The sequence below is a fragment of the Ochotona princeps genome, chromosome 6 (genome assembly GCF_030435755.1).
Source record: "Ochotona princeps isolate mOchPri1 chromosome 6, mOchPri1.hap1, whole genome shotgun sequence".
Lineage (NCBI taxonomy): Eukaryota > Metazoa > Chordata > Mammalia > Lagomorpha > Ochotonidae > Ochotona > Ochotona princeps.
In genome coordinates, this window is record NC_080837.1 from 47,811,722 (window position 1) to 47,838,919 (window position 27,198).

General features: G+C 55.0%; 5 protein-coding genes across 8 annotated transcripts; 3 read left to right on the forward strand and 2 right to left on the reverse strand.

The window, feature by feature from the left end:
- The first annotated feature begins 778 nt into the window (after positions 1-778).
- On the forward strand, positions 779-2,842 carry FITM1 (fat storage inducing transmembrane protein 1). The gene is made up of 2 exons (XM_004584712.3): positions 779-1,834; positions 2,207-2,842. The coding sequence occupies exons 1-2, from the start codon at positions 1,566-1,568 to the stop codon at positions 2,817-2,819; spliced, it is 882 nt and encodes a 293-aa protein (XP_004584769.1). The 5' UTR covers positions 779-1,565; the 3' UTR covers positions 2,820-2,842.
- Positions 2,843-5,084: 2,242 nt separating this feature from the next.
- Positions 5,085-7,776, forward strand: PSME1 (proteasome activator subunit 1). The gene is made up of 11 exons (XM_004584713.3): positions 5,085-5,294; positions 5,855-5,887; positions 6,007-6,069; positions 6,202-6,312; positions 6,390-6,435; positions 6,577-6,674; positions 6,918-6,986; positions 7,068-7,135; positions 7,230-7,284; positions 7,356-7,442; positions 7,552-7,776. The coding sequence occupies exons 1-11, from the start codon at positions 5,256-5,258 to the stop codon at positions 7,630-7,632; spliced, it is 750 nt and encodes a 249-aa protein (XP_004584770.1). The 5' UTR covers positions 5,085-5,255; the 3' UTR covers positions 7,633-7,776.
- A 1-nt stretch (position 7,777) lies between these two features.
- EMC9 (ER membrane protein complex subunit 9) lies at positions 7,778-10,311 on the reverse strand. The gene is made up of 5 exons (XM_004584714.3): positions 9,678-10,311; positions 9,447-9,523; positions 8,357-8,426; positions 8,170-8,264; positions 7,778-8,001 (listed from the first exon to the last, which is right to left on the reverse strand). Exons 1-5 carry the CDS (start codon positions 9,873-9,875, stop codon positions 7,821-7,823), a joined length of 621 nt encoding a protein of 206 aa, XP_004584771.1. The 5' UTR covers positions 9,876-10,311; the 3' UTR covers positions 7,778-7,820.
- Positions 10,312-11,539: 1,228 nt separating this feature from the next.
- On the reverse strand, positions 11,540-15,260 carry PSME2 (proteasome activator subunit 2). The gene is made up of 11 exons (XM_004584715.3): positions 15,108-15,260; positions 14,809-14,841; positions 13,992-14,054; positions 13,678-13,764; positions 13,542-13,572; positions 13,344-13,441; positions 12,551-12,619; positions 12,360-12,427; positions 12,139-12,193; positions 11,746-11,832; positions 11,540-11,650 (listed from the first exon to the last, which is right to left on the reverse strand). Exons 1-11 carry the CDS (start codon positions 15,153-15,155, stop codon positions 11,570-11,572), a joined length of 720 nt encoding a protein of 239 aa, XP_004584772.2. The 5' UTR covers positions 15,156-15,260; the 3' UTR covers positions 11,540-11,569.
- A 206-nt stretch (positions 15,261-15,466) lies between these two features.
- RNF31 (ring finger protein 31) lies at positions 15,467-27,116 on the forward strand. 4 transcript variants are annotated; one of them, XM_004584716.3, is made up of 21 exons: positions 15,468-16,376; positions 16,469-16,615; positions 16,736-16,891; positions 17,066-17,119; positions 17,190-17,277; positions 17,466-17,643; positions 18,054-18,438; positions 18,537-18,827; positions 20,595-20,843; positions 20,945-21,130; positions 21,238-21,444; positions 23,445-23,618; positions 23,710-23,808; positions 23,898-23,987; positions 24,891-25,005; positions 25,105-25,223; positions 25,453-25,566; positions 25,718-25,775; positions 26,352-26,448; positions 26,714-26,882; positions 26,989-27,116. In XM_004584716.3, exons 1-21 carry the CDS (start codon positions 16,185-16,187, stop codon positions 27,040-27,042), a joined length of 3,222 nt encoding a protein of 1,073 aa, XP_004584773.2. In that variant the 5' UTR covers positions 15,468-16,184; the 3' UTR covers positions 27,043-27,116. The 4 variants fall into 4 exon arrangements, with proteins under 4 accessions (XP_058522231.1, XP_004584773.2, XP_058522232.1 ...); XM_058666247.1 differs by having other exon boundaries at positions 15,469-16,376; positions 17,190-17,265; XM_058666248.1 differs by lacking the exon at positions 17,066-17,119 and having other exon boundaries at positions 15,467-16,376.
- The last annotated feature ends 82 nt before the right edge of the window (positions 27,117-27,198 follow it).

The window sequence follows — 27,198 nt, forward strand, 5'->3', positions numbered from 1 at the left end:
CAAATTTACAGAAGAGGCAGAGATCTTTCAAACACTGGCTCACTCTACAAACAGTTGCAACAGCCGCAGCTGAGCTAATCTAAGACCAGGCGCTTCTTTTGGGTCTCCCACATGGAGCAGGGGCCCAAGGTCTTGAACCATCTTCCGCTGCTCTCCCAGGCCATGAGTCGAGAGCTGGATGGGAAATGGAGCAACCAGGACACAAACTGACATCCATATGGGATGTTAGTACCACAGAAGGAAGATTAGCCTCCTACCTCAACTGCTCCAGCCCCCAAAATTCCTTTATTGGGTCCATGAGCAATAAGACTGGAGGGCCATTATGCCAAGTTAGAGCTTTAGGATTTAGAAGCTCAGGTGGTAAATTCCAATCAATCTATAGATGAGGGCACTGAGGACAAAGGAAGGATTGATGGATGGTCCCACAGGTACGGAGCCATCCCAGGACCCCATGCCCTTCTAACTCCTTAAACTGCTTCCTGGGCCTCCACTGGGGCCTGAAATCCCACCCCTGATTTTAGGAATGAGGAAGGAAATCAAAAAGTGATGTGGAAAGTTACTGAAGCACAGGGACTCTTGAAGCAGGTAGCTCTGCACCCTGCTGCTGCAGCCCGAGTGTGATCAGGCTGCGAGGTCTGGGCTTGTGTGGGCCCATCCCGAGGTCAGGGGCAACTGCGTGGAGGACAGACCTAAGTTTGTGATGCACTCCAAATGGGAGGTTCCTTCTAGCATGTCCCAAAGCCTGTCACCCAAGAGTAAGCCTGATCTCCAAGGACTCTGGGGGGGCGGGGTGTTAGCCTAGACCACTATGATCCAATGATACTTTTCTGAGAACATTTACCTCTCCTGTCTTGACCACTGTGATCAACAAGCAAATAAACAGTGCCCCCTTGGATGTGAGGTCTTGCCCATTGGACAGCTAATGACATCTGCTGAAGCGCTGCCCCCCCGTGGTGCCCCTTAGCCCACACTGGAGCTGGAGCTAACTCTGCCCATGGGTACAAGGTGGGCAGAGCCACTGTTGCCACATCCTGCAGTGGTGGGCCCCTGTGTTCAGGACCCCGAGAGAAACATCAGACTACACTAAGGAGACAGACAGCTTATTTTTTTTTAATGAGTTCTAATGTTCGGTTAGTTTTCTCTTTATGACTTCCAATTTCCCTATAGAACAGAGTAAAGTTGGGACACTTGGCTGACCAAATACAGACTGACAGATCCACATAGGCATGTAGACAAACATAGCTGTGGACGGCAGGCCTGACCCTGAGATACGAGCTAGAACATGGCTGCAGCTGAGGACAACGGAGCCAAATGGCAGAGATGCAAGAGGCTGTCAGGCCACGCCACTGCACACCAGACGCCAGGACCCTGCTGACATGACAACCCTGCACCCTGGCCCCTTACCGCCCCCCGCCCCTCGCCGACACCGCCAGCCAGCTGCCAGCCAGGCTCTGCCCTGTGTCTGCCACACCTGTCACTGCCTGTCCTTGTCCCCCGAGGGGGGGTCATCAGCCCCTCCTCAGTCACCCAGCAGAGCAAGCAGTTAACGGGGAGGGGAGGGAATCATGGAGCGGGGGCCAGTGGTGGGGGCAGGGCCGAGCTCTGCAGGGACCCGAGCCCGGGCAGTGCTGGGCTGCCTGGTCAGGGTGCTCCTCTGGGTGGCTTCGGCCTTGCTGTATTTCGGCAGTGAGCAGGCTGCCCGCCTCCTGGGCAGCCCCTGCTTACGGCGCCTCTACCATGCCTGGTTGGCAGCTGTGGTCATCTTCGGGCCCCTTCTGCAGTTCCATGTCAACCCTCGGACCATATTCGCCAGCCATGGTAACTTCTTCAACATGTGAGTGTGTTGGAGGGCCACACAGGACAGTCGGGGGTGCCCCACTCAACTCGGGATCCTGGTTCCCTGCTCCAGGCTTCTGTTCTTCTGCCAGTCTGGACACTAAAAATAGCCCAGAAGGTTGAGGGAGAAAGTGGGGGGAGGGGAGGCCAATGGCGCCTGGCTGTAAGATGTGGACCCTGGGGGTTTGCTGAAGGGGAGGGCAGAGTTGAAAACAGCTGGCAATTGTGAAGGGCATGGGAAAGAAACAGAGCCTGGGAGGGCCCTGGCAGTGTGGGCCAGGGGACAGGCCAGTACCATAAACTCTCCGTACAGTGGGGAGATGGGGCTGGGGGAGGGTCTCAGAAGCTCTCCCCTCATCTCTACCCACAGAAAATTTGTGAATTCTGCTTGGGGCTGGACCTGCACCTTTCTGGGAGGCTTCGTGCTGCTGGTGGTGTTCCTGGCTACCCGGCGCGTGGCGGTGACCGCCAGGCACCTGAGCCGGCTGGTGGTGGGCGCGGCCGTGTGGCGTGGGGCCGGCCGGGCCTTCCTGCTCATCGAGGACCTGACAGGCTCCTGCTTTGAGCCTGTGCCCCAGGGCCTGCTACTGCACGAGCTGCCGGATCGCCGCAGCTGCCTGGCGGCAGGCCACCAGTGGCGGGGCTACACCGTATCCTCCCACACCTTCCTGCTCACCTTCTGTTGCCTGCTCATGGCCGAGGAAGCCGCTGTGTTCGCCAAGTACCTGGCGCATGGACTGCCAGCGGGAGCGCCCCTGCGCCTAGTCTTCCTGCTCAACGTGCTGCTGCTGGGCCTCTGGAACTTCTTGCTGCTCTGCACTGTCATCTATTTCCACCAGTACACACACAAGGTGGTGGGCGCCGCTGTGGGCACATTTGCCTGGTACCTCACCTATGGCAGCTGGTACCATCAGCCCTGGTCACCAGGGAGCCCGGGCCACGGGCTCTTCCCCCGCCCCCGTTCCAGCCGCAAGCATAACTGAAGGAAATAAACGGCACTCCAGCAGGTCTGCCTCTTGCTTCTATCTGTCCTTGAGGAGGGTGAGGGGAGGAGAAAGAGGGGCTAGGAAAGGGTAGCAAGAGTAAGGCATCATTGAGCTTTCCTAGCCGGGATTGGCCTTGAATGTCCTTCCTTGGACTTGACCTCCATGTTCCCTGTTCTCCAGCCAGCCACTGTTACAGACCGTGAGCTATCTGGGGCTGTAATACTGAGACAAGTCAGAAAAGGCATTCATTCCCAGTGTCCCTGGGGGAGTGGACACTATTCCTGCTGAGGACAGCCTGGCTACTTTGCTTGTCCTACCTCTCCACTAAAAAGGGCCCCTATACTGCGTCTCCATTCCAGGACCCCTTCTTACTCTGAGTTCCCTCATGGAGGTAGCGGTCTGTGTGTGCTCACTTATTCAACAAACACACACACTTCGTGAGTAAGACAAACAAGGTTTTGCTGTTTGGGGGTTTTAACAAGCGTCCAAGGAGATCCCCAATAATAGTAGTGAGCACCTGCTGGCTCTGTGCCAAGGCACTGTCCTGAGACCATAATAAATGAAGTGATTTAGTCCTCTTAACAGTCATACTAAGAGGTAGGTGTATCGGTGTCCCCATTGTGCAATCATGAAAACGAAGGCACAGAGGTTAATCTGTTCACAACTAACAAATCAGAGAAACCAGGATTACAAACCTTAAGGGATAGAGGACTGTTTTGAGTCTAAATGGGAGCTGGGCAAAGCACTGCCCTCCTGTGGCCAGTTTTTGTATAGCCAGTGAGCTAAGAATGGTTTTCCCCTTTTCAGTGGGTGAGAACATCAGGGAATGATGTATGTGAGGGTAATTCAAAGGGTCCGTGAGAAAATGAAATTAAAATATGTTTATTTTGTATGCAAACTTTTTTAAATCCAGGCAGACAAGGATCTTCATAGGAAGCAGCATTTTCTGAAAAACTTAAAGGAGCTTCAAAGTTTTTTGTACTTGTCTTTTGATTTCACTTTTCCAGAGAGCATTTGAAGTGTCCTCGTATTTCATGACACATGAAAATTACACGAATTCACATTGCTGCGCCCATACATAGAGCTGTGTGGGAACCCAGCCACGTGAATTCAGTTACATGGCCCAGTTGAGTAGCTGTCCCAGATGTTATATAAAATATATATACTAACCATCCTTTTGTCAGAAAAAGCTTGTGCAATCCTGGTTTAACCACCACATTATCTGGTCTCAAAAACCAACACTCAACTAACACAAGAAGTACTGTATGGAAGTGCTCAGGCAGACTGATGTGGGTTAGGCAGATTAGAAGGTGGGCACTTAATAAAGGACAGGGAAAAGTTCTCAGGGTGGGAATCATGCAGCAACAGGTTCAGCTGCCACCTGTGATGGTGCCAGCATCCCACACAGCACTGTTTGGAGTCCCGGTTGCCCCACTACTGACCCAGCTCCCTGTTCGTGCACTTAGGAAAGCAGCAGAAGATAGCCCAAGTGCTTGGACTCCTGTGGCCTGTGGAAGACCGGGATGGAGTTTCATGCTTCTGGCTTTGGCCTGGCCCAGTTCTGGCATTTGAGAAGTGAACCAGCCAACAGGGCATGTGTCTGTCTGTCTGTCTCTCTCTCTCTCTCTCTCCCTTTCAAATAATTTTAAGAGAGAGAGAAAATTCCCTCAGAGGTGACATTTGAGCTGAGTGACCACATCTGTGACAAAGATCTGTGACAGAGACTGGTAAGGCCAAGGCCAAAGCCGAGGGGCAGGCATGAAACTGACACATTTGAGAGACAAAGGGAAAGCCCCGGCAGGTGCAGGCTGAGAGGAAGCAGCAGAATACCAGCTTAGTGGTGAGACAGATGGAGCATCACCAGAACGCTGGAACAGGCCACGGCTCGGGCTCTCAGCGCGGCTCAAAGGAGAGAGGGCTGGACTTCAGCATCAGGGCAGCAATGCCTGAGCATGGGGCCACAGGATGCGGGGCGCCGAAGTTGTCGCTCCCGCAAGGAAAGCATGCAAAGAGGGCCTGCCAGGCCTCCTTCCAGCGGAGGAAAATTCATAACCGAGCCAGCCGCGACGGCGGAAGAAGGAAGACAGACCAATGGAGGAGTGGATAGAGGGGCGGGAAGCTCGAGATGGGGCGTGGCAGGCGGCACCAGCGGGAGGCGGGCACCAGGAACAGGCGGGGCGGGGACGGTGGGCGGGGATGGAAATGGGAGGGGGTTGGACTCGCCTCCTTCTGACTGTAGAGGGAGCCCCGCTCGGCTGCCCGCCCCTGCGGCCCTCTACTGTGTCTGGGCTGTCCCCGCCTTCTCCTCCAGTCCCTCCACTCCCCGCTACCCAGGAAGGCTGTGCGGGTTGTCAGCGCTGCTTTCGCTTTCTCTTCCCGGTGCCCACTCCTTGTTCCTCGTGCGGCACTAGGACCCCCGGCCCCGTCCCTGCCATGGCCACGCTCAGGGTCCAGCCTGAAGCCCAAGCCAAGGTGAGCGCCGTGGGGTCGAGGCCCGGGCCATGAGGGAGGAGGCGTGGTCCCGAGAAGCCAGGGAGCCCCTGACGCAGCACCCCCTCTCCAGCTCTTACTTTGAGTAGGGGGTCAGTCAGCCAGGCCTCGATGCGGTACACACAGCACCTGAGCCCCGGGAAGGTGCGATCTTCCTCACCCCGGGAGTAGAGGCCAGGCGGCCATGCTCCAGCGAGGCGAGGTGAAGCGGAGAGCAGGGAGGGGAAGCCCGCTGGCCCGCAGCCCCTGGGCAGGCAGACGGGTGGGGAACCTCCCCCTGCTACCTCACTCGCAGAGGCTGTCTCAGCCCCCTCCTCACACACAGCCCACAGGACACTCCCACTCCTGTGAACTTGAACTCCTTGCCCTTTACCTCCTGGAGTGTTTCTCAACCTTTCACCGCAGCCCTGGGGGAGTGGGAGAAGGAAGGGGAGGACCCAGTCCACAATTCCTCAGATGAGACCTCCATGACCCTGAGGGAGCCATTCTCAAAGGAACTTGGCCTTCGGTCAGGTTTCTGAAGGGTTGCCTGTGCCCCATAGGTGGATGTGTTTCGGGAGGACCTGTGTGCCAAGGTAAGGCTGGCCCCACCAGCACCTCTTCCCACTTCCCCCATACCCCTGGCTGGGCCTAGAAGGAGCATTTGAGTGTTACCCCAGACTCCTCTGCTCCTCTCCCCTGTCTCTGCACACAGGCTGAGACCCTGCTGGGGAGCTATTTCCCCAAGAAGATTTCAGAGTTGGATGCGTTTTTAAAGGTACTGGGGCTGGCCTGGGGACTAGAAGGCAGGGGGCCCAGGGTGGGGAGTCTGAAGTTGAGGGGAGGGTCCAGGAGTGAGGAGGTAAAACAGACTGTCTTGCCTCTTGCTTCCCTGCCCCGCCCCCCCCAGGAGCCAGCTCTCAACGAAGCCAACCTGAGTGATCTGAAGGCGCCCCTGGACATCCCTGTGCCTGACCCAGTCAAAGAGAAAGAAAAGGAGGAACGGAAGAAGCAGCAGGAGGCAAGCTGGGTGACACCCAAGGAGAGGGCCCCAACCCAGCCTTGGTGCTGACCCCAGGAACCCTTGTCTCCCTGCAGAAGGAAGACAAAGATGAAAAGAAGAAAGGAGATGATGAAGAGAAAGGTGGTTCAGACCCCTGTGCTGGGAAGGGACTTGGCAGGCCACTGTGCAGGGGCTACAGTCCTGGGCTTCCTGCCTTGCTTTCCCCTGCCCCACCCCAGCACAGGTGCAGGCTGGGTGAGTGACCCCCTGCCCACTCTCTAGGCCCTCCCTGTGGCCCTGTGAGCTGCAATGAGAAGATCGTGGCCCTTCTGCAGCGCCTGAAGCCAGAGATAAAGGATGTGATTGAGCAACTCAACCTGGTAAGCTCTCCCGCTCCTACTTTCCCCTGGCTTTGAGCCACACCCTTTGGCCTCTTGGTTCCTGCCAGTGAACAGTCACCTGCGCAGCCGCAGGAGAGGGCATAGCCAGGGACATCAGCTATCTAGTCCCTGAGGCACAAGGTGGATCTGGCAAACCTCTCCCTAACATGGGCAGTAAGACCAGGAGGAGGGAATCTAGAGGCGACTTTGATGTCATTCCTTGCTCCACCCGTCCCTCCGCAGGTCACCACCTGGTTGCAGCTGCAGATTCCCCGGATTGAGGATGGCAACAATTTTGGAGTGGCTGTGCAGGTAAAAGAACTGTCCTGCTGTCCCTGCTCTCACTTCTAGCATGCGCTTCCTCCCACTTTGGCCGTCACTTCCTATCCACAGGAGAAGGTGTTTGAGCTGATGACTGGCCTTCACACCAAGCTGGAAGGCTTTCACACTCAGATCTCCAAGTGAGTGGCCCCCTGCCCACACATGAAACCTTTGAGGACCCAGGCCCATTCCCTCTTCCTTGTCCCACTCCATGCATGCTTCTAATCCCCGCAGGTATTTCTCTGAACGCGGGGATGCAGTGACCAAAGCAGCCAAGCAACCCCACGTGGTAGGTGCGGCCCAGATCAGGGTGCCCGGGAAGAGGCCCATCAGGACCCAGCCTGACTGCTGTTTCCATAGGGCGATTACCGGCAGCTGGTGCACGAGCTAGATGAGGCCGAATACCGGGACATCCGGCTGATGGTCATGGAGATTCGCAACGCTTATGTAAGGGGGCAGGGCAGGGCTACCTTTCCCAGGCCATGCACTCCTTGACTTCCATGGGCATATAGTGCTGGTGGCCTATGGCTGATCACTGCTCCCCCTGGCTCTTTAGGCTGTGTTGTATGACATCATCCTGAAGAACTTTGAGAAACTCAAGAAGCCCAGGGGAGAAACTAAAGGAATGATCTACTAAGAACCGCCTGTCTTGTTCTGTGATGACAACAGCAGACACCTTCTTGTTTTGTGCCGGAAACTCTGGCCCTGCCCCACCGTCCTTCCTATTGAGGTATCCCCTTCTCCTTGTCCCCCTGGGCAAAGTAAAAATCTTCAAACTGTCGCCCCAGTAGCCCAAGTCTCTTTATTCGATGCTGACCCCCTGGCTCAGGCATTTCCACTGGTAGCACCAGCCCATTGCGTTATCTGGGTGTTGAGCTGCTGGTTGGTCCAGTCCTGCCGGATGTCATCCAGGTGGCAGTCAAAGTCCACAAGGCGCTGATGGGCCCGGCTCTCCAGGAGTGCTCCCACCATCTGCCGTGACTCCTCCCAGTTTCTCCACATCACTCTGAAACAGTGACACTTGTGGAGGTCCAAATGGGTGGGTGATGGGGTCAGACACAACCTTTATGGAGGCTGGGGACTAGGAAAGGACCCTTGGGGTAGGACCAAGGGCAGAGGGGGGCCCAGGAGTCTTGTGCTTCCAAGAAGAGGTTGAGGGAGTAGGGACACTCACAGGTTTTTGTCCTTGGGGCCCCAGCGGAGACCTTGGTTCTCCAGAACGATGATGGGGGGCACGCGAGGCTGAGGCACCAGTTTCTGATTATCCAACTGTGTGGACAGAGAAAAGCAGGTGAGAGAGTTTCAAGGATCTGCTGCCCTGCCTGTTTGCTGCCTCCCCAACCCCACAATGGAAGCCTCACCATAATAAGTACTGCCTCGGGGACCAATTCTGCGATTCGCCCAGCGATTTTCAAGGCCAGGGGCCCAGGGCTGTGTAGAGGGAAGATCAGAGGGGTGAGGAGCCGACTGTGGGGGGCAGACCCCCTCCATCCAAGCTGTGCCTCCCTGTCTCATGGATGTGGGCGCGGCTGCGGCCGTTCCCTCGAGCTGGTCTGAGGGCGTCGAGCCTGCTTGCTGCTGGACTCACTTGATGCTTGAGCGCTGTGGGGAAGAGGGGCTCAGAGACCTCTAGGGAAGAGTGGCTAGTGCAGGCCATCTCTTACAGGGGTAATTTGGCATAACCCTTCAGATGCGAACCATCTCCTGTGTGTGCTGATCCAGGAGTCTATTTATAAGGAATTCAATAATAGGACAGTACCCATAATTAAAAGTGGAAACTTTAATTTTTAACAAGGTATTAAATACTTGATGGTACATGAACTAGCTGGCAGTCCATCCATATTCATAATATGCACCTGTGAGGATAAGGCACCTTGGCATGGAGATGGGAAGATGGCAAATATTAGGGAAGGAAGGAAAAACAAATTACAATCCAGTGTTTCTAATACAATCTATGAGGGTACGCCAAAAAAAAAAAAAAAAAAAAGTTCACAGAAAAAGGAATGAAAACTTATTTTGGTGCAAAATAATTTTTGAAATGCATGCACATGTAGGACGTTCAAAAAGTTGGAAATGCTTATTGTGATAAAACTAGGCACACATTTCGATTGTTTTTGCTCCAAAATAAACGTAACTGTTAATTCCATCTTCCATGAGCTTTAAGATGAATGCCTATTTCATCTGTGTAAATAAGAAGGAGATTTCTTTTTGAAGTGGCTGGCTGGCTGGCTGGCTGGCCTCACTCTGTGCTCTTTCCCCCACTTGGGGCATGGTGGATACATAGCTGACTCCACCCCCTTCTGCAGCTTTCCAAAGCCAAGGCTCTATTAGCTTCTCCTTCCCATTTCCTCCCTCCAGCACCCATTTCACAGCCCCAGCTCTCAGGCCTCTGAAGGGAAGATGGAATTCCCCTCCCCTTCGCTGGAATCCCTGGCTTTCTGCCCCACTCACCTCTGATCATCCACAGCTGCATTGGCATGGTAGTACCCAGCCACCACTAGACCCGCCTGTGCGCCCCACACGTCCACCTGTCATGGGGAAAGGGACCAGGAGTAACAAAATAGCGCAGCTGGCCCAGTAGGTGCGCAAGGCTGCCAAGGGCCCCAGAGGATAGCCTCGGGCAAGGGCAGCTGATGGTGGGTCAGCTTGGGGTTGGGGGACGGGAATGTCCAGCGGCAGCACCTGGTTGAGGGCGACCTCCAGCATGACGGCCAGGGCCAAGTGGCTGTGGAAGAGGGGCACACAGTCGGTGAGGCACAGGCATTCTCCGGAGCGTGGCGAGGGCGCCAGTAGCAGCCCGTTGACAGCGGCGTGGGGGTACCGTGCGGCGTGCAGGCACATCTTCACGTAGGCCCGGGCCGAGATCTCCACCTCCCCCATGGCGAGGCAGGCCTGCCCCGGGCGCTGCGAGCCCGTGGCGTACCGGTGGCACAACCTGCCGGCAGAGCCGGTCTGTGGCTCGCGTCCGTGAAGCTCCCTCCAGCTCCCTGGCACTCTCCTTGGCCTTCCACCGTGTGCCCTCTCTCAGCTTTGATTGTGAAGCCAACTCGTCCCTAGGGCAGCCCGCCGGCCTCCGTCCCGGAGCCCGCCCCCGGCCCGGCCCAGAAGGAGGTACCGACAGCATCCCGAGGCCCCGAACTCCGCCTCCCTCTAGTGGGAGGCCACGGATCCGGGCCTGGAGAGATCGCGCTGAGCCAGCCACCGCCAGACCACCCGCCCCGGGAGTCCCGCCCCCGGGATGCTCTTTGATAGGCCCAGAGCTCCTCGTTGAGTCCAATCAGAGGCCGCGCCCAAATTTGCCCGCCTTTGTATCTGGCGAACAGAGAAGAATCAACAACTGTAAAGAAAAGTGCCCGCGAGCTTATTGGCTAGGCTTAACCCACTTTCCCTTCTTGGTTGCAGCTTCACTCTGCTTGTTCCCTGGGCTGCCCATCATCCCAGAGACCCCCGGAAGAACTGACTGGGTGGGGCACTTGACCCAGCAAGGTGGGGATTGAAGCAAATCCGCTTGTTCCAATGATGGAATGAGTGTACTTTCAACCCGGCTCTGTCACTTCCTGGTGAACCGCGTTGCCCATGGTCCATCACGGGTCCAATGAGATCTGTATCTGGAGGGGCTCCCTCCTTGTCAAGTGCTGTGCAGCACAGTCTGGTCCCATATTTAGTAACGGGACAAGGTCGTGAGTTAAAATGCGATCCTCTGGACTTTGCATCACAAAACCACAGCAGAGGAGCTGCTGCATCCTCCCAAAACACAAGGATGAAGACCAAATTTAGGGGAAGAGGAGGGTGGGAAGAAATCATTTGCAGACCTACCCCCTTCCCCCATAATGTCCTACAGGAAGGTCTTCACCATCATGTTTCTGACATTTTCCCCGCCCAGCCCAGGAAAAGGGGTTCAGCCACTCACGCACAACCCCCCACCCACACCACTGTAAACGCTCACTCTGAGCCAATGAGGGCAGAACTTGACTCCCCAAGGCTCACACAGGCCAGTTTAGACTCCGACATCTTCGTGTTGATGGTGGATGGATGAAGGGTGGGGATTTGACCTAATTATGCTGGTTAGGAGGTGGGAAGGCAGCAGTGGCTGAGTTGGGCTGACTGCTCTCCTCCCTGGCTTGCCCACTGCACCATTCCCAGCTGTACACATGCTGGACTACGGGCCCACCTGATCCTGCACTGCAACCTCCTAGCTGTGAGCTGAAACACATTTCCTTTCCAAAGGAGCTCCTCTCAGGATCTGGATCATGACAAAAGGGCTGATGCATAAGGCCTGTTCCCTTCTTCATTGCAGACCTCCACCACGGCGCTTTCCCCTTATCTGTCCAAAGCCTGATAACTCATCTCTGTAAGGGCTCAGCCCAACTGCCCTCTAAGGTCACCTCTTAAGAACAAGATGGGCATCTAATTTACTTTATCTCCGCGGCACCTCTCCCCTCCACTCTGACACATTCACCTTCGGTGTCTTGGTGTAGGTGGCACTCCATAAATCCTCTCTGAATGAGTGATACACACTCTAAAAATCCCATACAGAGGTCAGGCATTTATTTTCCCTTTAGGCCTGGGCTCACTCAGTACATGGATGGCTTTTCTTCACCTTTTGGGTTGACAATCTTCTCCAGGTTGCTACTGATGATATGATAAAGTTCAGCCTGGGAGAAAGCCACAAGAACAGGAGTCAAGTTCTTGGCTTCCCTCCCTCCCCACCCACTCCCACACTTCTCTTGGGAGCTTCTCCCACACTCACATAGAAGGCCCTCAGGTCCAGCACCATGGCCCGCAACGCCCTGTAAGCCGCCTCGTCTCGCTCATGGACCAATTCCCGGTAATCCATCTGAGATGCAGAAGGCAAAGCAGAATCAGCTTCAGGGGAGGGACATAAGGCTAATCTCATAGAAGGGAGAGGTTATGCAAGCATGAGGCTCCTTTTCAGCACCAAGGGATGAGACCCCATGTGATCCGGTGGAGAAAAACTGTCACGGTTGGCAGAATCCACACCTAGTTTTTCTAGGCAGTGATTTTGGCTGAAGATCCTCCACACCAGGAAGGCCATAATCAAGACAAGGAGAGACCCATTCCCCGCCTCCCCAACCGGTCCCTGGCCAGCCTCAGTGGGAAAGCTGATGGACTCTCCACGTACCACATGGGTCTCCTTGGATGCCTTGGCAGCAGCATCCCCACGTTCTAAGAAGTACCTGCCAGAAGCAAGGGAGACACTATAGGAACAGGTATTTAGAAGATCTGCTTTCTGAGACCTTCACGGAGTATCCCATCATATTGATGAAGCTGCTTAGCTTTGGAGGTCCCTTCCTCCAAAAAAGCTTCCACAGGCCCAGATGCTGATCTTCCAGCTGTGCTCACTTGGATATGGTTGTCTGGAAGGTTTCCACTTTGGTCTTCACTGCGTTCACCCTCTCCAGTACTTTCTCCTGTGGTGACACAAAAAGGAAACAAAGTATGCCTCTCCTTCCTCCTTGTAGCTCACCTGTTGCTCCTATGTTTCACACCCTGAGTCTCTTCCCACTCTCAGAGTCCTGTCTTTGTTTTCTTACCTGGACTGCCACCCCAAAATCATTTCCATCCTCGATCTTGGGGATCAGGTGCTGGATCCATGTGACCACCTATGTTAACAAGGAGAAATCATTCAAACACACCTCCTGGGCTCTTCCTATTGTTGCCGCCCCCACCCTCCCCAAGAGAAGCTATACTGAATTGAGTACTTATTTGCCAGGTGCTGTTATCTATGATTTATCTCACTTGTTACAGCAACCTTCCAAAGTGCAAGTGTGCGCGAGCACTGTGTGTGTGCATGTGTGTGTGTAATTTGAAAGGCTGGGAGCCAGAGAACACTCCCATCTGCTGACTCACTCCGCACATGCCTATAGTGGATGGGATGGACGAAGCTAACAGAGGGAGCTGAGAGCCCACTCCAGCTCTCCCTCCTGTGTGGCAGGATTTGCTGCTTCCCCAAAGTCTGCATTAGCAAGAAGCTGGAACTGACAGCCAGAGCTGGGACATGAGTCCTGGTCCTCTGATGTGTGATACAGGCTATGCACCCACCCCAGGGAACATTCTTATCATATCTGTTCAGCAGATTGAAATGCTTTTGAGACAAAGGACCAAAACATGTAATTCTTACTATGTACCTGGCACAGCACTAGGTTCTATGGTTCTGGAAGCAGATGACTTGATTTCAGGAGTGCCCTCATAATATCAGAAGTCCAGCGGATTGAGAACAAAAAGGATCTAACCCCAGAACGCAGAGCAGCTCTCCATGTTCAGGCCCAGCTCTGAGGGAGCCCAGGATCTGACCTGGCTCTTCTCTTCTCCAGTTCCCAGACTTACCAGAATGCATTTCTCTTTGAGAGTCCAGACTTCTGGCTTAACGAAAGCAAGCAGAGCTAAGAGCTTCTCATTTCCAGGAAGAAAGCCGCATTTCGGGACTGTAAGAGAGAAGCGGTCTCCACCCTTTCTCACACCCCTGCCCTATCAGTGTGCCATCTCCCCTTTCCCAGTCACATCCTCCCTGCCTTCCTTTCTTACCTTCCTTCTTCTCCTGTTTATCTGTTTCCATCTAAGGCAAAAAGGAAGAGACATAGCTTCAGGAAAGTCGTGGAGGCTGAAGGGCCCTCATGTCCACCAGATGGAGAGCTCCAGCCCTGCACCCAGCGTGCCTCACCTCATCATCCTTGGGTGGCGGGTCTGGGATGGGGATGTCCAAAGGGGCCCGCAGGGAGGTCAGATCAGTCACATTGAAGAAGTCCTCCTGCATAGAGCTCATTGTCAGGGGCTGCCCAGTCTCTTCCCTCGCCCCAAGTGCCAGACTTCCTTCTGCCTCTCAACCTAGATTCAGGCACACACCATCTTCAGGGGCCCATGCCACCATTCAGCCACCGTTCTCTGTGTGTTGAGTCTAAATTGCTAGCTAGAGAAGGTGGGCGGGGTGGGGGGAAAGGCCATGGGACGGGGGCAAGAGGAACCCAGATGACTCACAAGCAAGAGTTGATTGAGGTGTATGATTTTCTGTGGCAAGAACGTATAGAGGAATTCCTCAGCCTGCAAGGGGGAAGAACCACTGAGCATACTCAACCAGACAGCAGAGATAGGCCTGGAGGGGCCCTTGATGATCACCAAGTCCTTGACTTACAAATGAGGAAACTGCAAGTCCTGACACTGAAGGGTCTTGCCCAAATCCCTAACCAGCAGAACCAAGGCTAGGACCATAGTATTTTGCTGTTTGGGGGAATCACAGCCTTATTTTCCCAGCACAAAGAAGGGCCGGGGAGCAGTAGGTGAGCCTCAGGTGAAGCCACCTGTACCACCGTCATGCCATCTGGGTGTGGGTTCCTGTCCTGACTGCTCCACTTCCCATCCTATGAATGTGCCAGGGAAATCAGCAGGACATGGCCCAAAGATTTGGGCCCTTGAACCCATATGGGAGACCTGGAAAAAGTTCTTGGCTGCTGGCTTCCTTCTGGGCCAGTCCTGTTCTGCCTTTGCAACCATTTGGAGAATGAACCGACGGATGGAAATGCTCTTTCCCTCCCTCTGCAACTCTGTCTTTCAAATCAACCAACCTGGGTTTTCTGTTTTGTTTTTTAAAAGGGCTGAGAAGTGGAAGAAGGGGAAATTCCTGAGGGGGTTAAACTGGAGGACAAAATCATTAATAGGGGCTCACTGTGGGTGAAATCTTGGTGAGGGAAGTAGGGACCAAGTCCAGGGTGGGCTTGGAAATCACTCTGAGGGGTTGTGATTCTCAAGTACTGGCCCAAGATTCTGGATCAAATTGCTTGACTCTACAGACACTTACCTCCTGGAAGAGATTTTGCCTGAAGACATCTACCTGCAAAGAAAGCAGTACCCGGGTGTAGGTTAAAGGGTCCTGCTTGACAAGTCTAATCTTTCCACCTCCAGCAAGGTTCCTTTCCCACTTAGGCCCTAGCTCCGGGCAAAGACTGGCCAGAGGGCAGGATTACGGGATTTCCCGGGCAGAAGTGAAAGCATTCAATGGGGGCTGGCAGAATTCGCTCTACGGCCTCGGTCCCTCGGGTCGGCTGCCACCCTGGAGGGTTTCCCGATCCCTTTCCGACCTCTGGGGTCCCGCCTTACCTGTTTGCGGGCCTCCTGGCTCAGGCGCACCCCAGCAGGTTTGGCCATGCTGCTCCAGTTGCAGATCTCCCTTCTCCGAGTTAGCCGCCTGGGCTTTCGCTTTCACTCCCCAGCTCCAGGCCCGCCCCCCTCAACCCCGCCCCCTTTCTGCTTTTTCCCTCTCCCCTGGGCAGGCCAAGAGCCGAGACAGTCCCTCAGCCATTCCCTGCCCCTGGTCCCTAGCACGGGCGGGCGGTGCTGGCCGAGGGAGGGCCTTGGGGGAACGGGACAGGCCGCGCTCACTGCAACAGGGGCTGTCCTTCGGAAAGGGGGCGGGACCTGGAGCGAGGACCACGCCCGTTCAGGGGGAAGTCCAGGGCCGGAGTTGCAGAGGAAAGGGAGAATGGGGCAGGGGATGTCCCTTGGCAAGCCTCCTACTAGAAGGCTCGGCCGCTAGGAAGGCCGAGAGGCGTCAGAGCGAGATGGGGGGCGGGGAGCTGGGGAAGGATAAAATGGAGAAGGGTTTGCAGGACGCGGAAGGGAGCTCGTGCGGGGCCTGTCCCCGAAGACACCCTGCCTTCTTAAAAGAAGGGGAGGGCCTCGAGCTGGGCTGGAGGCGGCGAGAGCCGAATTCCCGGCAGGATGGACAGCCGCCGGTGGGAGAACAACATAAAGGTTCAGGAAGGTCGTGAACGGAATGGGACATCCCGCGTCTGGAGCGGCCCGGAAGAGGCGGAACCCACCCGGGGAAAGGCTGCGGAGCTGTGAGGGAGGAGTTTCAGACTACTTGCCTACCCATTGGTTGGGGTCCGGCCTGCCCTCCTGGCCACGCCCCTCCCTTCCTCAGCTTTAACCCCCTCCTCTTCCTCTGAAACTGCGTTGCAGTCCCGCCCACCTTCCCAGGACTTCCTGTTCCCCGCTCATCCTGGCGCTGGGCCGGGGGACCGGAGGGTGACAGCGGCCTGAGTGACCGACCGGGGTGGTTGCGTGGGCAGGGTCAGGACCGCCAAGCCGGACCGCGGGCGGGGAGAGGTGGCGCTCGGGCCTCGCGCAGCCCCACGGGGCCGGCTCCTGGCCGGGGCTGACATCCATCTCAGGATGCCGGGGGAGGAAGAGGAGCGAGCCTTCCTAGCGGCCCGTAAACAGCTGACGAGCGCCCTGAGGACGGATTCCGGGCAGGCGTTTTCCCTGGAGCAACTCCTGCCGTTATTGAACACCTCCTTGCCTCCAGCCGCCCGCTACCTGCTGCTGGACGCCGCGCGCCTGATCCGCTGCAACGCTCGCGGGGAGGTGAGGCGCGGCCCGGCTTGGAAGGGAGGGCTTCCCCAGGGCCTGAGGTTCGCGGCGACCTCACAACTCGGCTCTCTCTCAATTGCGCACAGCCCCGAAACTACCTCAGCACCCTGTCCACGGCCCTGAACATTCTGGAGAAATACGGCCGAAACCTCCTCAGCCCTCAGCGGCCCCGGTACTGGCGCGGGGTCAAGTTCAATAACCCTGTCTTTCGCGGCACGGTGGATGCAGTGCAGGTGAGGACCACCCCATGGGATTAACTGGAGAAGGGGACTGGATGTGGCGGGGCGGGAGGAGGGAACATCGACTGGAAGGGGGCCGAGGGCTTGTGACGGGCTGTGTGTGTTGTGTGGCAGGGGGGCCGGGATGTGCTGCGACTCTACGGCTACACGGAGGAGCAGTCGGATGGCTTGAGCTTCCCCGAGCAGCAGGAGGAGCCAGACAAGCAGCAGGTTGCTGAGGTCACACTGGAAGTGCTGCTGCTTCGGATGGAGCTCACTCTGTATCTGCAGGTGAGAGGGCCGCTGGGGTGAGACTAGCCATCACGGCCCCCAGGTGAGGCCAGTGGGAGGGTCCCCACACTGCCGTCCCCACCCCCTGGCCTGGCACTAAGCAGTGGAGGAGCAGGCCTTTCGCGGGAAGGCCTTGTTCCACAGCCGCGTCTAGGATCCCCTTCTGGTTTGCAGAATGCACATCCGAGACAGCAGGCACTGGAACAGCTGCTGAAGGTGGAAGATGACGTAAGAAGGGAAGGGGTGGGGGAAGGGAGCGTGGGGACTCAGACTGTTCCCTAACTTCTTTTTTCCTTAGCTGCTGCACCTGTCCGAGTTCGGCCCGCTACTGAGAGAGATTGCACCTGGTCCCCTTACCACACCCTCCGCCCCAGGTATTACCCCAGGTATTTCAAGGTGGTGGGGGAGTCATTGACTAATGATGGCAACTTGGGGCCCCCTCCTCTGGCATTCTTATGTATCTTTGTGTGTTGAGAGCTGTTCAAAGTTTCCCTTTGCTGAGTTGTCCTGTTGGCCCTCCTCGGACCATACCCAGGTGTAACCTGCTCTTATGTGTTGTGTTCTTCCTCTCCAGGCCCTGCTGTTTGTACCTGCTTTCTCTGCGGCTCTGCCCCAGGCACCCTGAGTTGCCCAATCTGTAAGCAGGTCTTATGTGCAGCCTGTGACCGCCTGTTCCACGGACACCCATCCCGCGCTCATCACCTCCGCCAGACCCTGCCCGGAGCTCTCCCAGCCGCCCACCTGAGGCCCAGGTGAGAGCCCAGCCCTTCTCAGTGGGAGGAAAATGGAGAGCGTGGACCATCAGCTGAGCATCTGCCTTGCACCAGGTTCTTTTGCTAAAGACCATTTACTTAATATGAGACAAGCAGCCACTCACAGGAAGACGGGCAGTGGTGGTGGCTGGATACTTCCTGGTCTAAGAGTCAGTTCAGGCATCAGGCAGTGTTTGAAACACCTAGCATGGATCAGGCCTTGTGTTCCCAAGATCTACTAGGCAGAAATGAGCTCTTCCGCTGTCACTTACATGTGGAACAGGATGTGAGGATGGAAGTGTCCAGACAGAGCAGTATCTCAAAGGCCAGAACTCTGTGGAAATGGGGGGTGCCCCCAGGATGGGGGTGAGTGTTCCAGCAAGCAGGCTAGGTCTGTCTTTCCATTACAGTCTGCCTGCCTCAACCCACCTGCGGCCCCAGCTGACCTCCCTGCTGACCCTCGGCGACAGTTCTCCCTCCCAGGATCCTGCAAGTGCCCATCAGCGTTGGCACTGTGTGGCCTGTACCTGGCTCAACGAGCCGTGGGCAGTGCTCTGTGCATCCTGTGGCCAGCCCCGAGGCAGTAAGGAATCGAGGCTGGATCTTGAGGGTCCCCAAGAGACTGGGCACCAAGAACCTGAACTGACACGAGGTCAGTGGGCCTGCCAGAGCTGTACCTACGAGAATGAGGCAGCAGCTGTGTTATGCGCCATGTGTGAGCGGCCTCGGCTGGCCCAGCCTCCCAGCCTGGTGGTGGATTCCCAGGATCTTGGCATTTGCCTACAGCCCCTTCAGGTAACTTGTTCTTGACCTTTCTAGATGGTTCTCTGTGTCCCCACTATGGACCTCCACTCCCCAGTTCCCAATGGGCTGATTTCTCTCTACCTTCCCAGGATGGGGATGATTTGCTGACCTCCGAACAGACTCCTCTCTGGAACTGTAGCCACTGCACCTTCCGCAACTCGGGCCCTGGCTGGGTGTGTGCTATGTGCAACCGGACCAGCAGCCCTGACCCAGAACAGCGTGCCCCCCAGCCCAATGCCACCTCCTCAGAAAAGGGACTCCCCAGTTCTCAACCCCCACGATGTCTCAGTGCCCCCCTGCCCAGCTCCTGTGGAGACTCTGAGAAGCAGCGCCAAGACAAGATGCGGGAGGAAGGCCTCCAGCTGATAGTCATGATCCAAGTGAGGAATGGGCCTGGGGTGGGGCTGGGATAGGCCACGGAGAGGCTGCATTGCATGAATCTGAGTTCTTTTTTTTTTTTTTTAAGATTTGTTTTTGTTTTTTTTTAAAGATTTATTTATTTTATTACAAAGTCAGATATACAGAGAGGAGGAGAGACAGAGAGGAAGATCTTCCGTCCGATGATTCACTCCCCAAGTGAGCCGCAATGGGCCGGTGCGCGCCGATCCAAAGCCGGGAACCAGGAACCTCTTCCGGGTCTCCCACGCGGGTGCAGGGTCCCAAAGCATTGGGTCGTCCTCGACTGCTTTCCCAGGCCACAAGCAGGGAGCTGGATGGGAAGTGGAGCTGCCGGGATTAGAACCGACGCCCATATGGGATCCCAGAGCGTTCAAGGCGAGGACTTTAGCCTCTAGGCCACGCCGCCGGGCCCGTAAGATTTATTTGTTTTTATTGCAAAGGCAGATATACAGAGAGAAGGAGAGACAGAGAGAAAGGTCTTCCGTTCGATGATTCACTCCCCAAGTGAGCCGCAACGGGCCGGTACTACGCCAATCCAAAGCCAGGAGCCAGGAGCTCTTCCAGGTCTCCCACACGGGTGCAGGGTCCCAAGGCTTTGGGCTGTCCTCAACTGCTTTCCCAGGCCACAAGCAGGGAGCTGGATGGGAAGCAGGGCCGCCAGGATTAACACTGGCGACTATATGGGATCCCGGTGCATTCAAGGTGAGGACTTTAGCTCCTAGGCGACTGTGCTGGGCTAATTTTTTTTTTTTAATCTGAGTTCTTATAAAGTTATTATTAGCAGTCCGATTAGGTTTCCGTCCAACCTAAGTGGGGTTGGGCTCAGCACTTCTGAAGCGCCTGCACCTTTCTGGAAGGTGTCAAGTAGACAGAAGGGTTATTTTCAGTTCCATCAGTAGTTTCCATACTGCTGTGTCACTTACAGGTCTAGTGATCTAATTGACACTGGAATCCATTCAGAAATTAATTTTGTTACAGGGTTAATATGTGGGACTTTTTCTGACTCTAGTTGTCTTTTGATTGCTTGTGAATTTGGGTGGTTTTTTTTTTTATAAGTTTACTTATTTTATTGGAAAGTTAGATGTACAGAGAGGAGGAGAGAGACAGAAAGGAAGATCTTCCGTCCAATGGTTCACTCCCCAGGTGGCTACAACAGCCGGTGCTGCGCCGATCCGAAGCCAGGAGCCAGGAACTTCTTTCCTGGTCTCCCACATGGGTGCAGGGTCCCAAGGCTTTGGGCTGTCCTCGACTGCTTTCCCAGGCCACAAGCAGGGAGTTGGATGGGAAGTGGAGCTGCCGGGATTAGAACTGGCACTCATATGGGATCCCAGTGCGTGCAAGGCGAGGACTTTAATCATTATGCTATCGTGCTGGGCCCAATTTGGGGGTTTTTGTTTTGTTTATTTAAATAATCCCTTTGGTTTCCATCCTGCAGTGATTATCCCCACAACATGGTCTGGTAATTCTGCGTATTTTTTATCCTTACAATGACAGCCCTTGTGATCTATTCTCTGAATTTCAGTCCCCGTAAAGACCAATAAATGTTAGCACTATTTTTAAAAAAAAAAAAAAAAGTAAAAAAAGTTACTGTTAGCAGCAGCTGCATCTTCTGAGCACTTCCCACTTGGCCGTGACCATGTGCTACACCAGGTCATATGATCAGCACAGCAGTGCTCAGCTGTTCACATGTGGATCAGGCTGACAGTGCTGCCCTCCCATGGCCCCCCTAATGCACTGCTGTGCTTCAGGAAGGAGAGGCTGCAGGTGCATCTCCAGAGGAAGTCTTCTCGGCTCTGCAATACTCAGGCACTGAGGTGCCGCTGCAGTGGTTGCGCTCAGAACTGCCCTACGTGCTGGAAATGGTGGCCGAGCTGGCTGGACAGAAGGACCCTGGCCTGGGCGCCTTTTCCTGTGAAGAGGCCCGGAAGGCCTGGCTGGACCGTCATGGCAACCTTGATGAGGCTGTAGAGGAGTGTGTGAGGGCTCGGCGGAGGAAGGTACAGCTCGGCTGCAGGCGGTACAGGGTTGAGGGCCTTGGTCCCTCACACACTCCCTTACCTGATTTTCCCTCTTCATTCTCCCTGCTCTCAACCTACAGGTGCAGGAGCTCCGGATGTTGGGCTTTAGACCTGAGGAAGGGTCTCTTCAGGCATTGTACCAGCACGGGGGAGATGTGGCCCGGGCCCTGACTGAGCTACAGCGCCAGCGCCTGGAGCCCTTCCATCAGCGCCTCTGGGACAATGGTCCCGAGCCTACCCCTGCATGGGATGGGCCAGACAAGCAGGTGCTCAATGAAAGGAGATGAGCAGTTTAAGCACCCTCCTAGAGGGACCTGAGGAGGTGCTCTGGGGGTCTAATAGCACTTCTCTCTCCACCTGAATCCCATTGCAGAGTCTGGTCAGACGGCTTCTGGCAGTCTATGCACTCCCCAGCTGGGGCCGGGCAGAGTTGGCACTGTCGCTGCTGCAGGAGACCCCCAGGAACTATGAGCTGGGGGACGTGGTAGAAGCTGTGAGGCAAAGCCAGGATCGTGCCTTCCTACGTCGCTTGCTCGCCCAGGAGTGCGCTGTGTGCGGGTGGGCTCTGCCCCGCAACCGGGTAAGGCCCATGTTACCATCCCTGCTCTAGGAATCGTTTCTGTTCCCTTTGGACATATCTCGGGCCCTGTGGCGTGGCCTAGCGGCTAAAGCCCTTTGGACATATCTCCTCTCACCCCTGAAGTGGCTTTTGTATCTGAAAAGTATTCTGGGAAGGTGGGGACAGGAATAGGCTGCCTCTTCCCCCTCCTTTCATTAATGTTCTATTACAGCAATTGTAAGACATGCAGTAGAGACTGTAAATCAATTTCCCCAACTCCTGCAAGTTCCCCATCCCCCAGTGTCATCATCACTGTCCCCAAGCCTCAGCAATTTTCAGTGTATCTGATTTTATCTACACACTGGACTGTTTAGAAGCAAATCTGGTGTAGCAGTTGGTAAATATCCTTTTTTTTAAAGATTTATTCTTATTGGAAAGGCAGATGTACAAAGATGAGAGACAGGAAGATCCTCCATCTGATGATTCATTCCCCAAGCAGCCGCAATAGCCAGAGCTGAGCTGAGTCAGGAGCCCGGAATCTCTTCCAGATCTCCCACATGGGTGCATGGTCCCAAGGTTTTGGTCTGTCCTCAACTGCTTTCCCAGACCACAAGCATGGAGCCGGATAGAAAGCAGGGCTGCCGGGATTAGAACCTGCGCCCATATGGGATCCTGGTGTGTTCAAGGCGAGGACTTTAGCCACTAGGCTATCATGCCAGGACCTGGTAAAGATCTTAGTACGTGTATGTCTGAAAAAAGGAATCTTACAGAGCCAGGCTATGGCATGTCAGTTTAAGCCTCTGCCTGCAGTGCTGACATCCCAAACCTGAACCAGTTTAAGACCTGGCTGCTCCACTTCTGATCCAGCTCCCTGGTAACGTACTGGGAAAGCAGAAGATGGCCCAGATTCCTGGGCCCTTGCACCCAATTGAGAGACCTTTGAGGAAGCTCCTGGCTTCAGCCTGGCCATGGTGATCATTTGCAGTCAACCACAGGAGAGATCTTTCTAATTTTTTAAATCTCGTTAATTTTTTAAAGATCTGTTTATTTTAATTGGAAAGAGATTTTATGGAGAGGAGAGAAAGAAAGATTTTCCTTCCACTGGTTCATGCCCTAAGTGGCTGCAATGCCCAGAGCTGAGCCGACCCGAGGCCAGGAGCCAGGATGTTCTTCTGGGTCTTCCACATGGGTGTAGGGTCCCAACGATTTGGACCGTCCTCTACTACTTTTCCAGGTTACTAGCAGAATGGGAAGTGGAGCAGCTGTGACATGAACTGGTGCCCATATGGGATCCTAGTGCATGCAAGCTGAGGATTTAGCCACAATGGCCAGAGCCGGGCGATTCTGAAGCCAGGAGCTAGGAGCTTCATCCGGGTCTCCCATGTGGATGCAGGGGCCCAAACACTCGGGCCATCCTCTGCTGCATTCCCAAGTGCATTCACAGGTCGCTGGACTGGAAGTAGAGTACCCAAAGTGCTCATCTAGCTGCCATAGTGGAAGCCAGTATCACAGGTGGTAGCTTAACTCTTTATAACACAGTACTATCTTCTGTGTATCTCTTTGTGTGTGTAGTTCTTTGCAGTTGTATCTCATGAATAGATTTGTCTACAATTTGTCTACTGTCATCAAAATGAAGATATAAATTGTTCCTCACTGCAGAGGAACTCTACTCCTCCCTCCCCATGCTACACCTTATACTTGTACCTCCTTCTGGCCTCTAGTCACCTGATAGTCACTAATTTGTTCTACATCCCCATATCTGTGTCATTTCAAGGATGCTATTTTCTATATTTGCTTTTAACTGGATGTGACCATCTTTAGAGGCATTCTTTGTCTTAGGTCTCATCATTGTTTTCCTGCACTATATGTTTGGGTTGTCTGCTTGGCACCCACTGGCACTTAAAATGGCCCCTTGCCCAGTTGTTATTTAGATCCTCGTTTCTCATTGGACCCTTGGCCTTTGCCCCTTTCTCAGGGTGGCACTTATGGATGGCTTCTTTCTCTCCTCCCCCCCCCTCCAGATGCAGGCTCTAATTTCCTGTGAGTGTACCATCTGTCCTGACTGCTTCCGCCAGCACTTCACCATCGCCTTGAAGGAGAAGCACATTACAGACATGGTGTGTCCCGCCTGTGGCCGCCCTGACCTCACTGACGACACACAGCTGCTCAGTTACTTCTCCACCCTGGACATCCAGGTAGCTGCCATAGCCCGTGGGATCTGGGCACCCCTGGGCATTGAACAGGAACTCCCCCCCACACACACACACCAACTGCCTCTGTCTTCAGCTTCGGGAGAGCCTTGAGCCTGACGCCTATGCTCTGTTCCATAAGAAGCTGACTGAGGGGGTGCTGATGCGGGACCCCAAGTTCCTGTGGTGTGCCCAGGTAAGTGATGCACCCAGAGGAGCTGACTGGACGACCAGGGCATGCAGCCAGGTCAGGCCTGGGATAGCTTTCTGTTCTCACACCCACAGTGCTCCTTCGGCTTCATCTATGAGCGGGAGCAGCTGGAAGCAACGTGTCCCCAGTGTCACCAGACCTTCTGTGTGCGCTGCAAGCGCCAGGTAAGGCATAATGACTTGCTGAGCTACTGCAAGGCACAAGCGTGAGATCAGGATGAGTCAGGAGCTCTCAGCTCAGAGAACTTAAGAGTTTCGATAGGCACAAGGAGAAATGGCAGAAGGGAGAAAGAAAAGCAGGAAGAAAGAAGGGAAAAGATTGTGAAGAATAAGGAGGGGGAGAAGTAGAAGGAAGAAAGGAAGAGAATCAGGAGAAAGGGATTTCCGAAATGCTTGTATGCAGGCACAAATTCTGTGGGGATACAGGTGGAGCGTGAGCCAAGGACAGAATGGTCAGACAAGTCATCTCTGAAATGGGTTGACTTAAAGCTCTGAGGGACCCAGCCGTGCAGCGTAGTTGGGACAGAAAGAACAGCCATGGAAAGCCCAAGTCAAGCAAAACTATGGCTGGAGTCTTGAGAGCAAGGACTGCCAGGCAGTCCAGGTGGGGGAGCATCAGATCAGGGGAACCCTGGAGACCAAGTAGTGCTGATTTGTCTTTTGTTCTGTGTTGTAAGAAGTGTAATATTCATCACCCAAATCTTGCATCATGCAATGAAAAAATGAATGAAACAGAAAATGAATACTTGCAACCCTACTGCCAAGCCAGAAAGCCATAACATCACCAATAACTGTTGAGGCTGCCTGACTGGTACAATGTGGAGAGGCCAGTAGCTAAAGCAAGTCATGGAGGCCAGATCTGATAGCAGCCTGGAGTGAGATGACAGCTGTGGGAATGGAGGAAAGGGGTGGGAACATCGTGGCTTGCCAGTGAGCATGAGGTGGTGGGAGGACAGCAAAGCCAAGGATGGTCCCTCAGTTTGGCAATGACACAAAGGAAGCTAAGGACTCCTGGAGGGACCTGGGGAAGGCCAGGCTCGTATGTGATGCCCACCCTTCTTCTGGCAGTGGGAGGAGCAGCACCGAGGTCGGAGCTGTGAGGACTTTCAGAACTGGAAACGCACCAACGACCCGGAATACCAGGCCCAGGGCTTGGCGATGTATCTTCAGGAGAATGGCATTGGTGAGGCTGCCCCCTCCCCACCTGGCCCGTTTGTTAGGTGGCCTGTCATCAGCAGCATCCTCTGAGCATGGCTTCGCCCTTACCTGCCATCTCTTGCAGACTGCCCCAAGTGCAAGTTCTCCTACGCCCTGGCCCGAGGAGGCTGCATGCACTTCCACTGCACGCAGTGCCGCCACCAGTTCTGCAGCGGCTGCTACAATGCCTTTTATGCCAAAAATGTGAGTCCAGAGATGGGGAAGGGGGAAAGAGGGTGGGGTGGGGGCCCTGAGGAGCTGCTTGGAGGAAGAGGAGGCCACTGGGATACCAGACACCCCCCCCATTTGCTTGCTCCAGACTATCCAAGTTCTCCATGCCCCTCCCACCCCTACAGCCCTCATACAGGAATTTCTGAGATTCTAGGACCCTAATAGCTTCTAACTTCCCCTCTGCCATCTGGGTGTCTGCCAGAAATGTCCAGACCCTAACTGCAGGGTAAAGAAGTCCCTGCACGGCCACCACCCTCGAGACTGCCTCTTCTACCTGCGAGACTGGACCGCTATCCGACTCCAGAAGCTGCTGCAGGTTAGAAGGGGCCAGCCCAACTGGGAGTACAGGTCGCCCAGGAGAAGGGGATAGGGCCCAGGGTCAGGCCAAAATGGAAGAGGCTTTAAGGTAGGCAGGGCAGCTAAGGCTGGCAGCCAGGGGAGTGTAATGCCCATGTGTGTCTTTTCAGGACAACAACATCATGTTTAACACAGAGCCTCCAGCAGGAGCCCGGGCAGTCCCTGGAGGTGAGTGGTGGGACAAACCTTTGAGGCGGATGACCAGCTGGGCTCCCACTTTGTCAGGGGTAAAGGGAAGGCTTGGAGTTGGGGATTGTTCCTGTGCCCCAGGTCTTGTTCCTTCCTCTAGAAAAGGAGGGGAAGGATATCTACCTAAGACATCATCAAGACCTAGCATTCACAGGAAGCTCTTAATGTTACCTTGGCCTTTTCCCAAATGGTAACAGTTCATTCATGAGCTCAGTGAGTAGTGAATGAGCCCTGCTGGTTAGAACACACTGTTTTGGGTCTCAGGGCCTGGAAAGGTGTCACCTCCTGCTCCAACCTCCTTGTCTACGTAGAGGGAAGGTCGCACAAGTCAGTGGACTAGGAAAGACTGTGCATGTGGGTATGGGCCAAAGCCAGTTTGGTTAGAAGCCGGGTAGCCAGGACTGTGCCTCTGGGTCGGTGCTGCAGGCATCTCTAAGTACCCCACTAGGCTATGCTCAGTCCCCTTCCTGAAGACAACTTTGGCCTGCTCTATGTATTTCCCAGCTCTCTAGCGCCTTCTCCCAGCAGAGGGCATCTTCCTTCCCTTACCCTTAGGTGGCTGCCGAGTGATGGAGCAGAAGGAAGTTTCCAATGGGCTCAAGGATGAAGCTTGTGGCAAGGAAACTCCAGCTGGCTATGCCGGCCTCTGTCAGTGAGTGCCAGGGGGTAAAGGGCATGCAACTGGGCATGGGGGATAGGAGGGTGAGAGCATGTGCAGGCAGGAAAGTGGCTCCTGCAAGGAGAGGACAGGGCTGTCTGGGCAAGGGCGCAGATAAATAGGAGCAGGTGGCTTGCACAGATGGCCACTGCCTGCAGGTGCAGCAGGCAGGGATTACATGGCCTTGGCTGTGTACCTCAGCACCCAGCAAGGTGCTGTTAGCCAACAGAACAGATACCCCGTTCCTTCGCCCCCCCAGGGCACACTACAAAGAGTATCTGGTGAGTCTCATCAATGCCCACTCACTGGACCCGGCCACTCTGTATGAGGTGGAGGAGCTGGAGACGGCCACTGAGCGCTACCTGCATGTGCGCCCCCAGCCTCTGGCTGGCGAGGAGCCTCCCGTGTACCATGCCCGCTTATTACAGGTAAAACCTCTGCCCAGCCTCCCCTCTGGCATCATCTTCCAGAAGTCACCTGGCCTGGCCCTGGGTGGGAGCCCCAGACTTCAAGTATCGTTTCTCTCTCCTGCAGAAGCTGACTGAAGAGGTGCCTTTGGGACAGAGCATCCCCCGCAGGAGGAAGTAGCTGAGGGCCAGGGTCCCGTGGCCCAGCCCCCTCAGGAACAGCTGCAGCACCAATAAAGAGGCATCTGATTGCCAGGCTTCTCGGTGGTCCTTCTTCCTGGCCCCACCATCTAGGGGTCCAGGGCAAAAGGGGGGTGACTAGAGCATTGCTGAAGGG

Coding starts and splice junctions, on each gene's coding strand:
- FITM1 (XM_004584712.3), top strand. CDS start 1,566: ATGGAGCGGGGGCCAGTGGTGGGGGCAGGGCCGAGCTCTGCAGGGACC. Junction 1,835..2,206: donor CATGGTAACTTCTTCAACAT/GTGAGTGTGTTG, acceptor CTCTACCCACAG/AAAATTTGTGAATTCTGCTT.
- PSME1 (XM_004584713.3), top strand. CDS start 5,256: ATGGCCACGCTCAGGGTCCAGCCTGAAGCCCAAGCCAAG. Junction 6,313..6,389: donor AACGGAAGAAGCAGCAGGAG/GCAAGCTGGGTG, acceptor GTCTCCCTGCAG/AAGGAAGACAAAGATGAAAA. Junction 7,285..7,355: donor CAGCCAAGCAACCCCACGTG/GTAGGTGCGGCC, acceptor CTGTTTCCATAG/GGCGATTACCGGCAGCTGGT.
- EMC9 (XM_004584714.3), bottom strand. CDS start 9,875: ATGGGGGAGGTGGAGATCTCGGCCCGGGCCTACGTGAAGATGTGCCTG. Junction 8,427..9,446: donor GCAGCTGTGGATGATCAGAG/GTGAGTGGGGCA, acceptor CCCTCTACACAG/CCCTGGGCCCCTGGCCTTGA. Junction 8,002..8,169: donor GGCCCCAAGGACAAAAACCT/GTGAGTGTCCCT, acceptor TCACTGTTTCAG/AGTGATGTGGAGAAACTGGG.
- PSME2 (XM_004584715.3), bottom strand. CDS start 15,155: ATGGCCAAACCTGCTGGGGTGCGCCTGAGCCAGGAGGCCCGCAAACAG. Junction 13,573..13,677: donor CGCCACCCAAGGATGATGAG/GTGAGGCACGCT, acceptor TTTTTGCCTTAG/ATGGAAACAGATAAACAGGA. Junction 11,833..12,138: donor CATCCAAGGAGACCCATGTG/GTACGTGGAGAG, acceptor TCTGCATCTCAG/ATGGATTACCGGGAATTGGT.
- RNF31 (XM_004584716.3), top strand. CDS start 16,185: ATGCCGGGGGAGGAAGAGGAGCGAGCCTTCCTAGCGGCCCGTAAACAG. Junction 17,120..17,189: donor TGCTGAAGGTGGAAGATGAC/GTAAGAAGGGAA, acceptor TTTTTTCCTTAG/CTGCTGCACCTGTCCGAGTT. Junction 25,006..25,104: donor TCTTCAGGAGAATGGCATTG/GTGAGGCTGCCC, acceptor CATCTCTTGCAG/ACTGCCCCAAGTGCAAGTTC.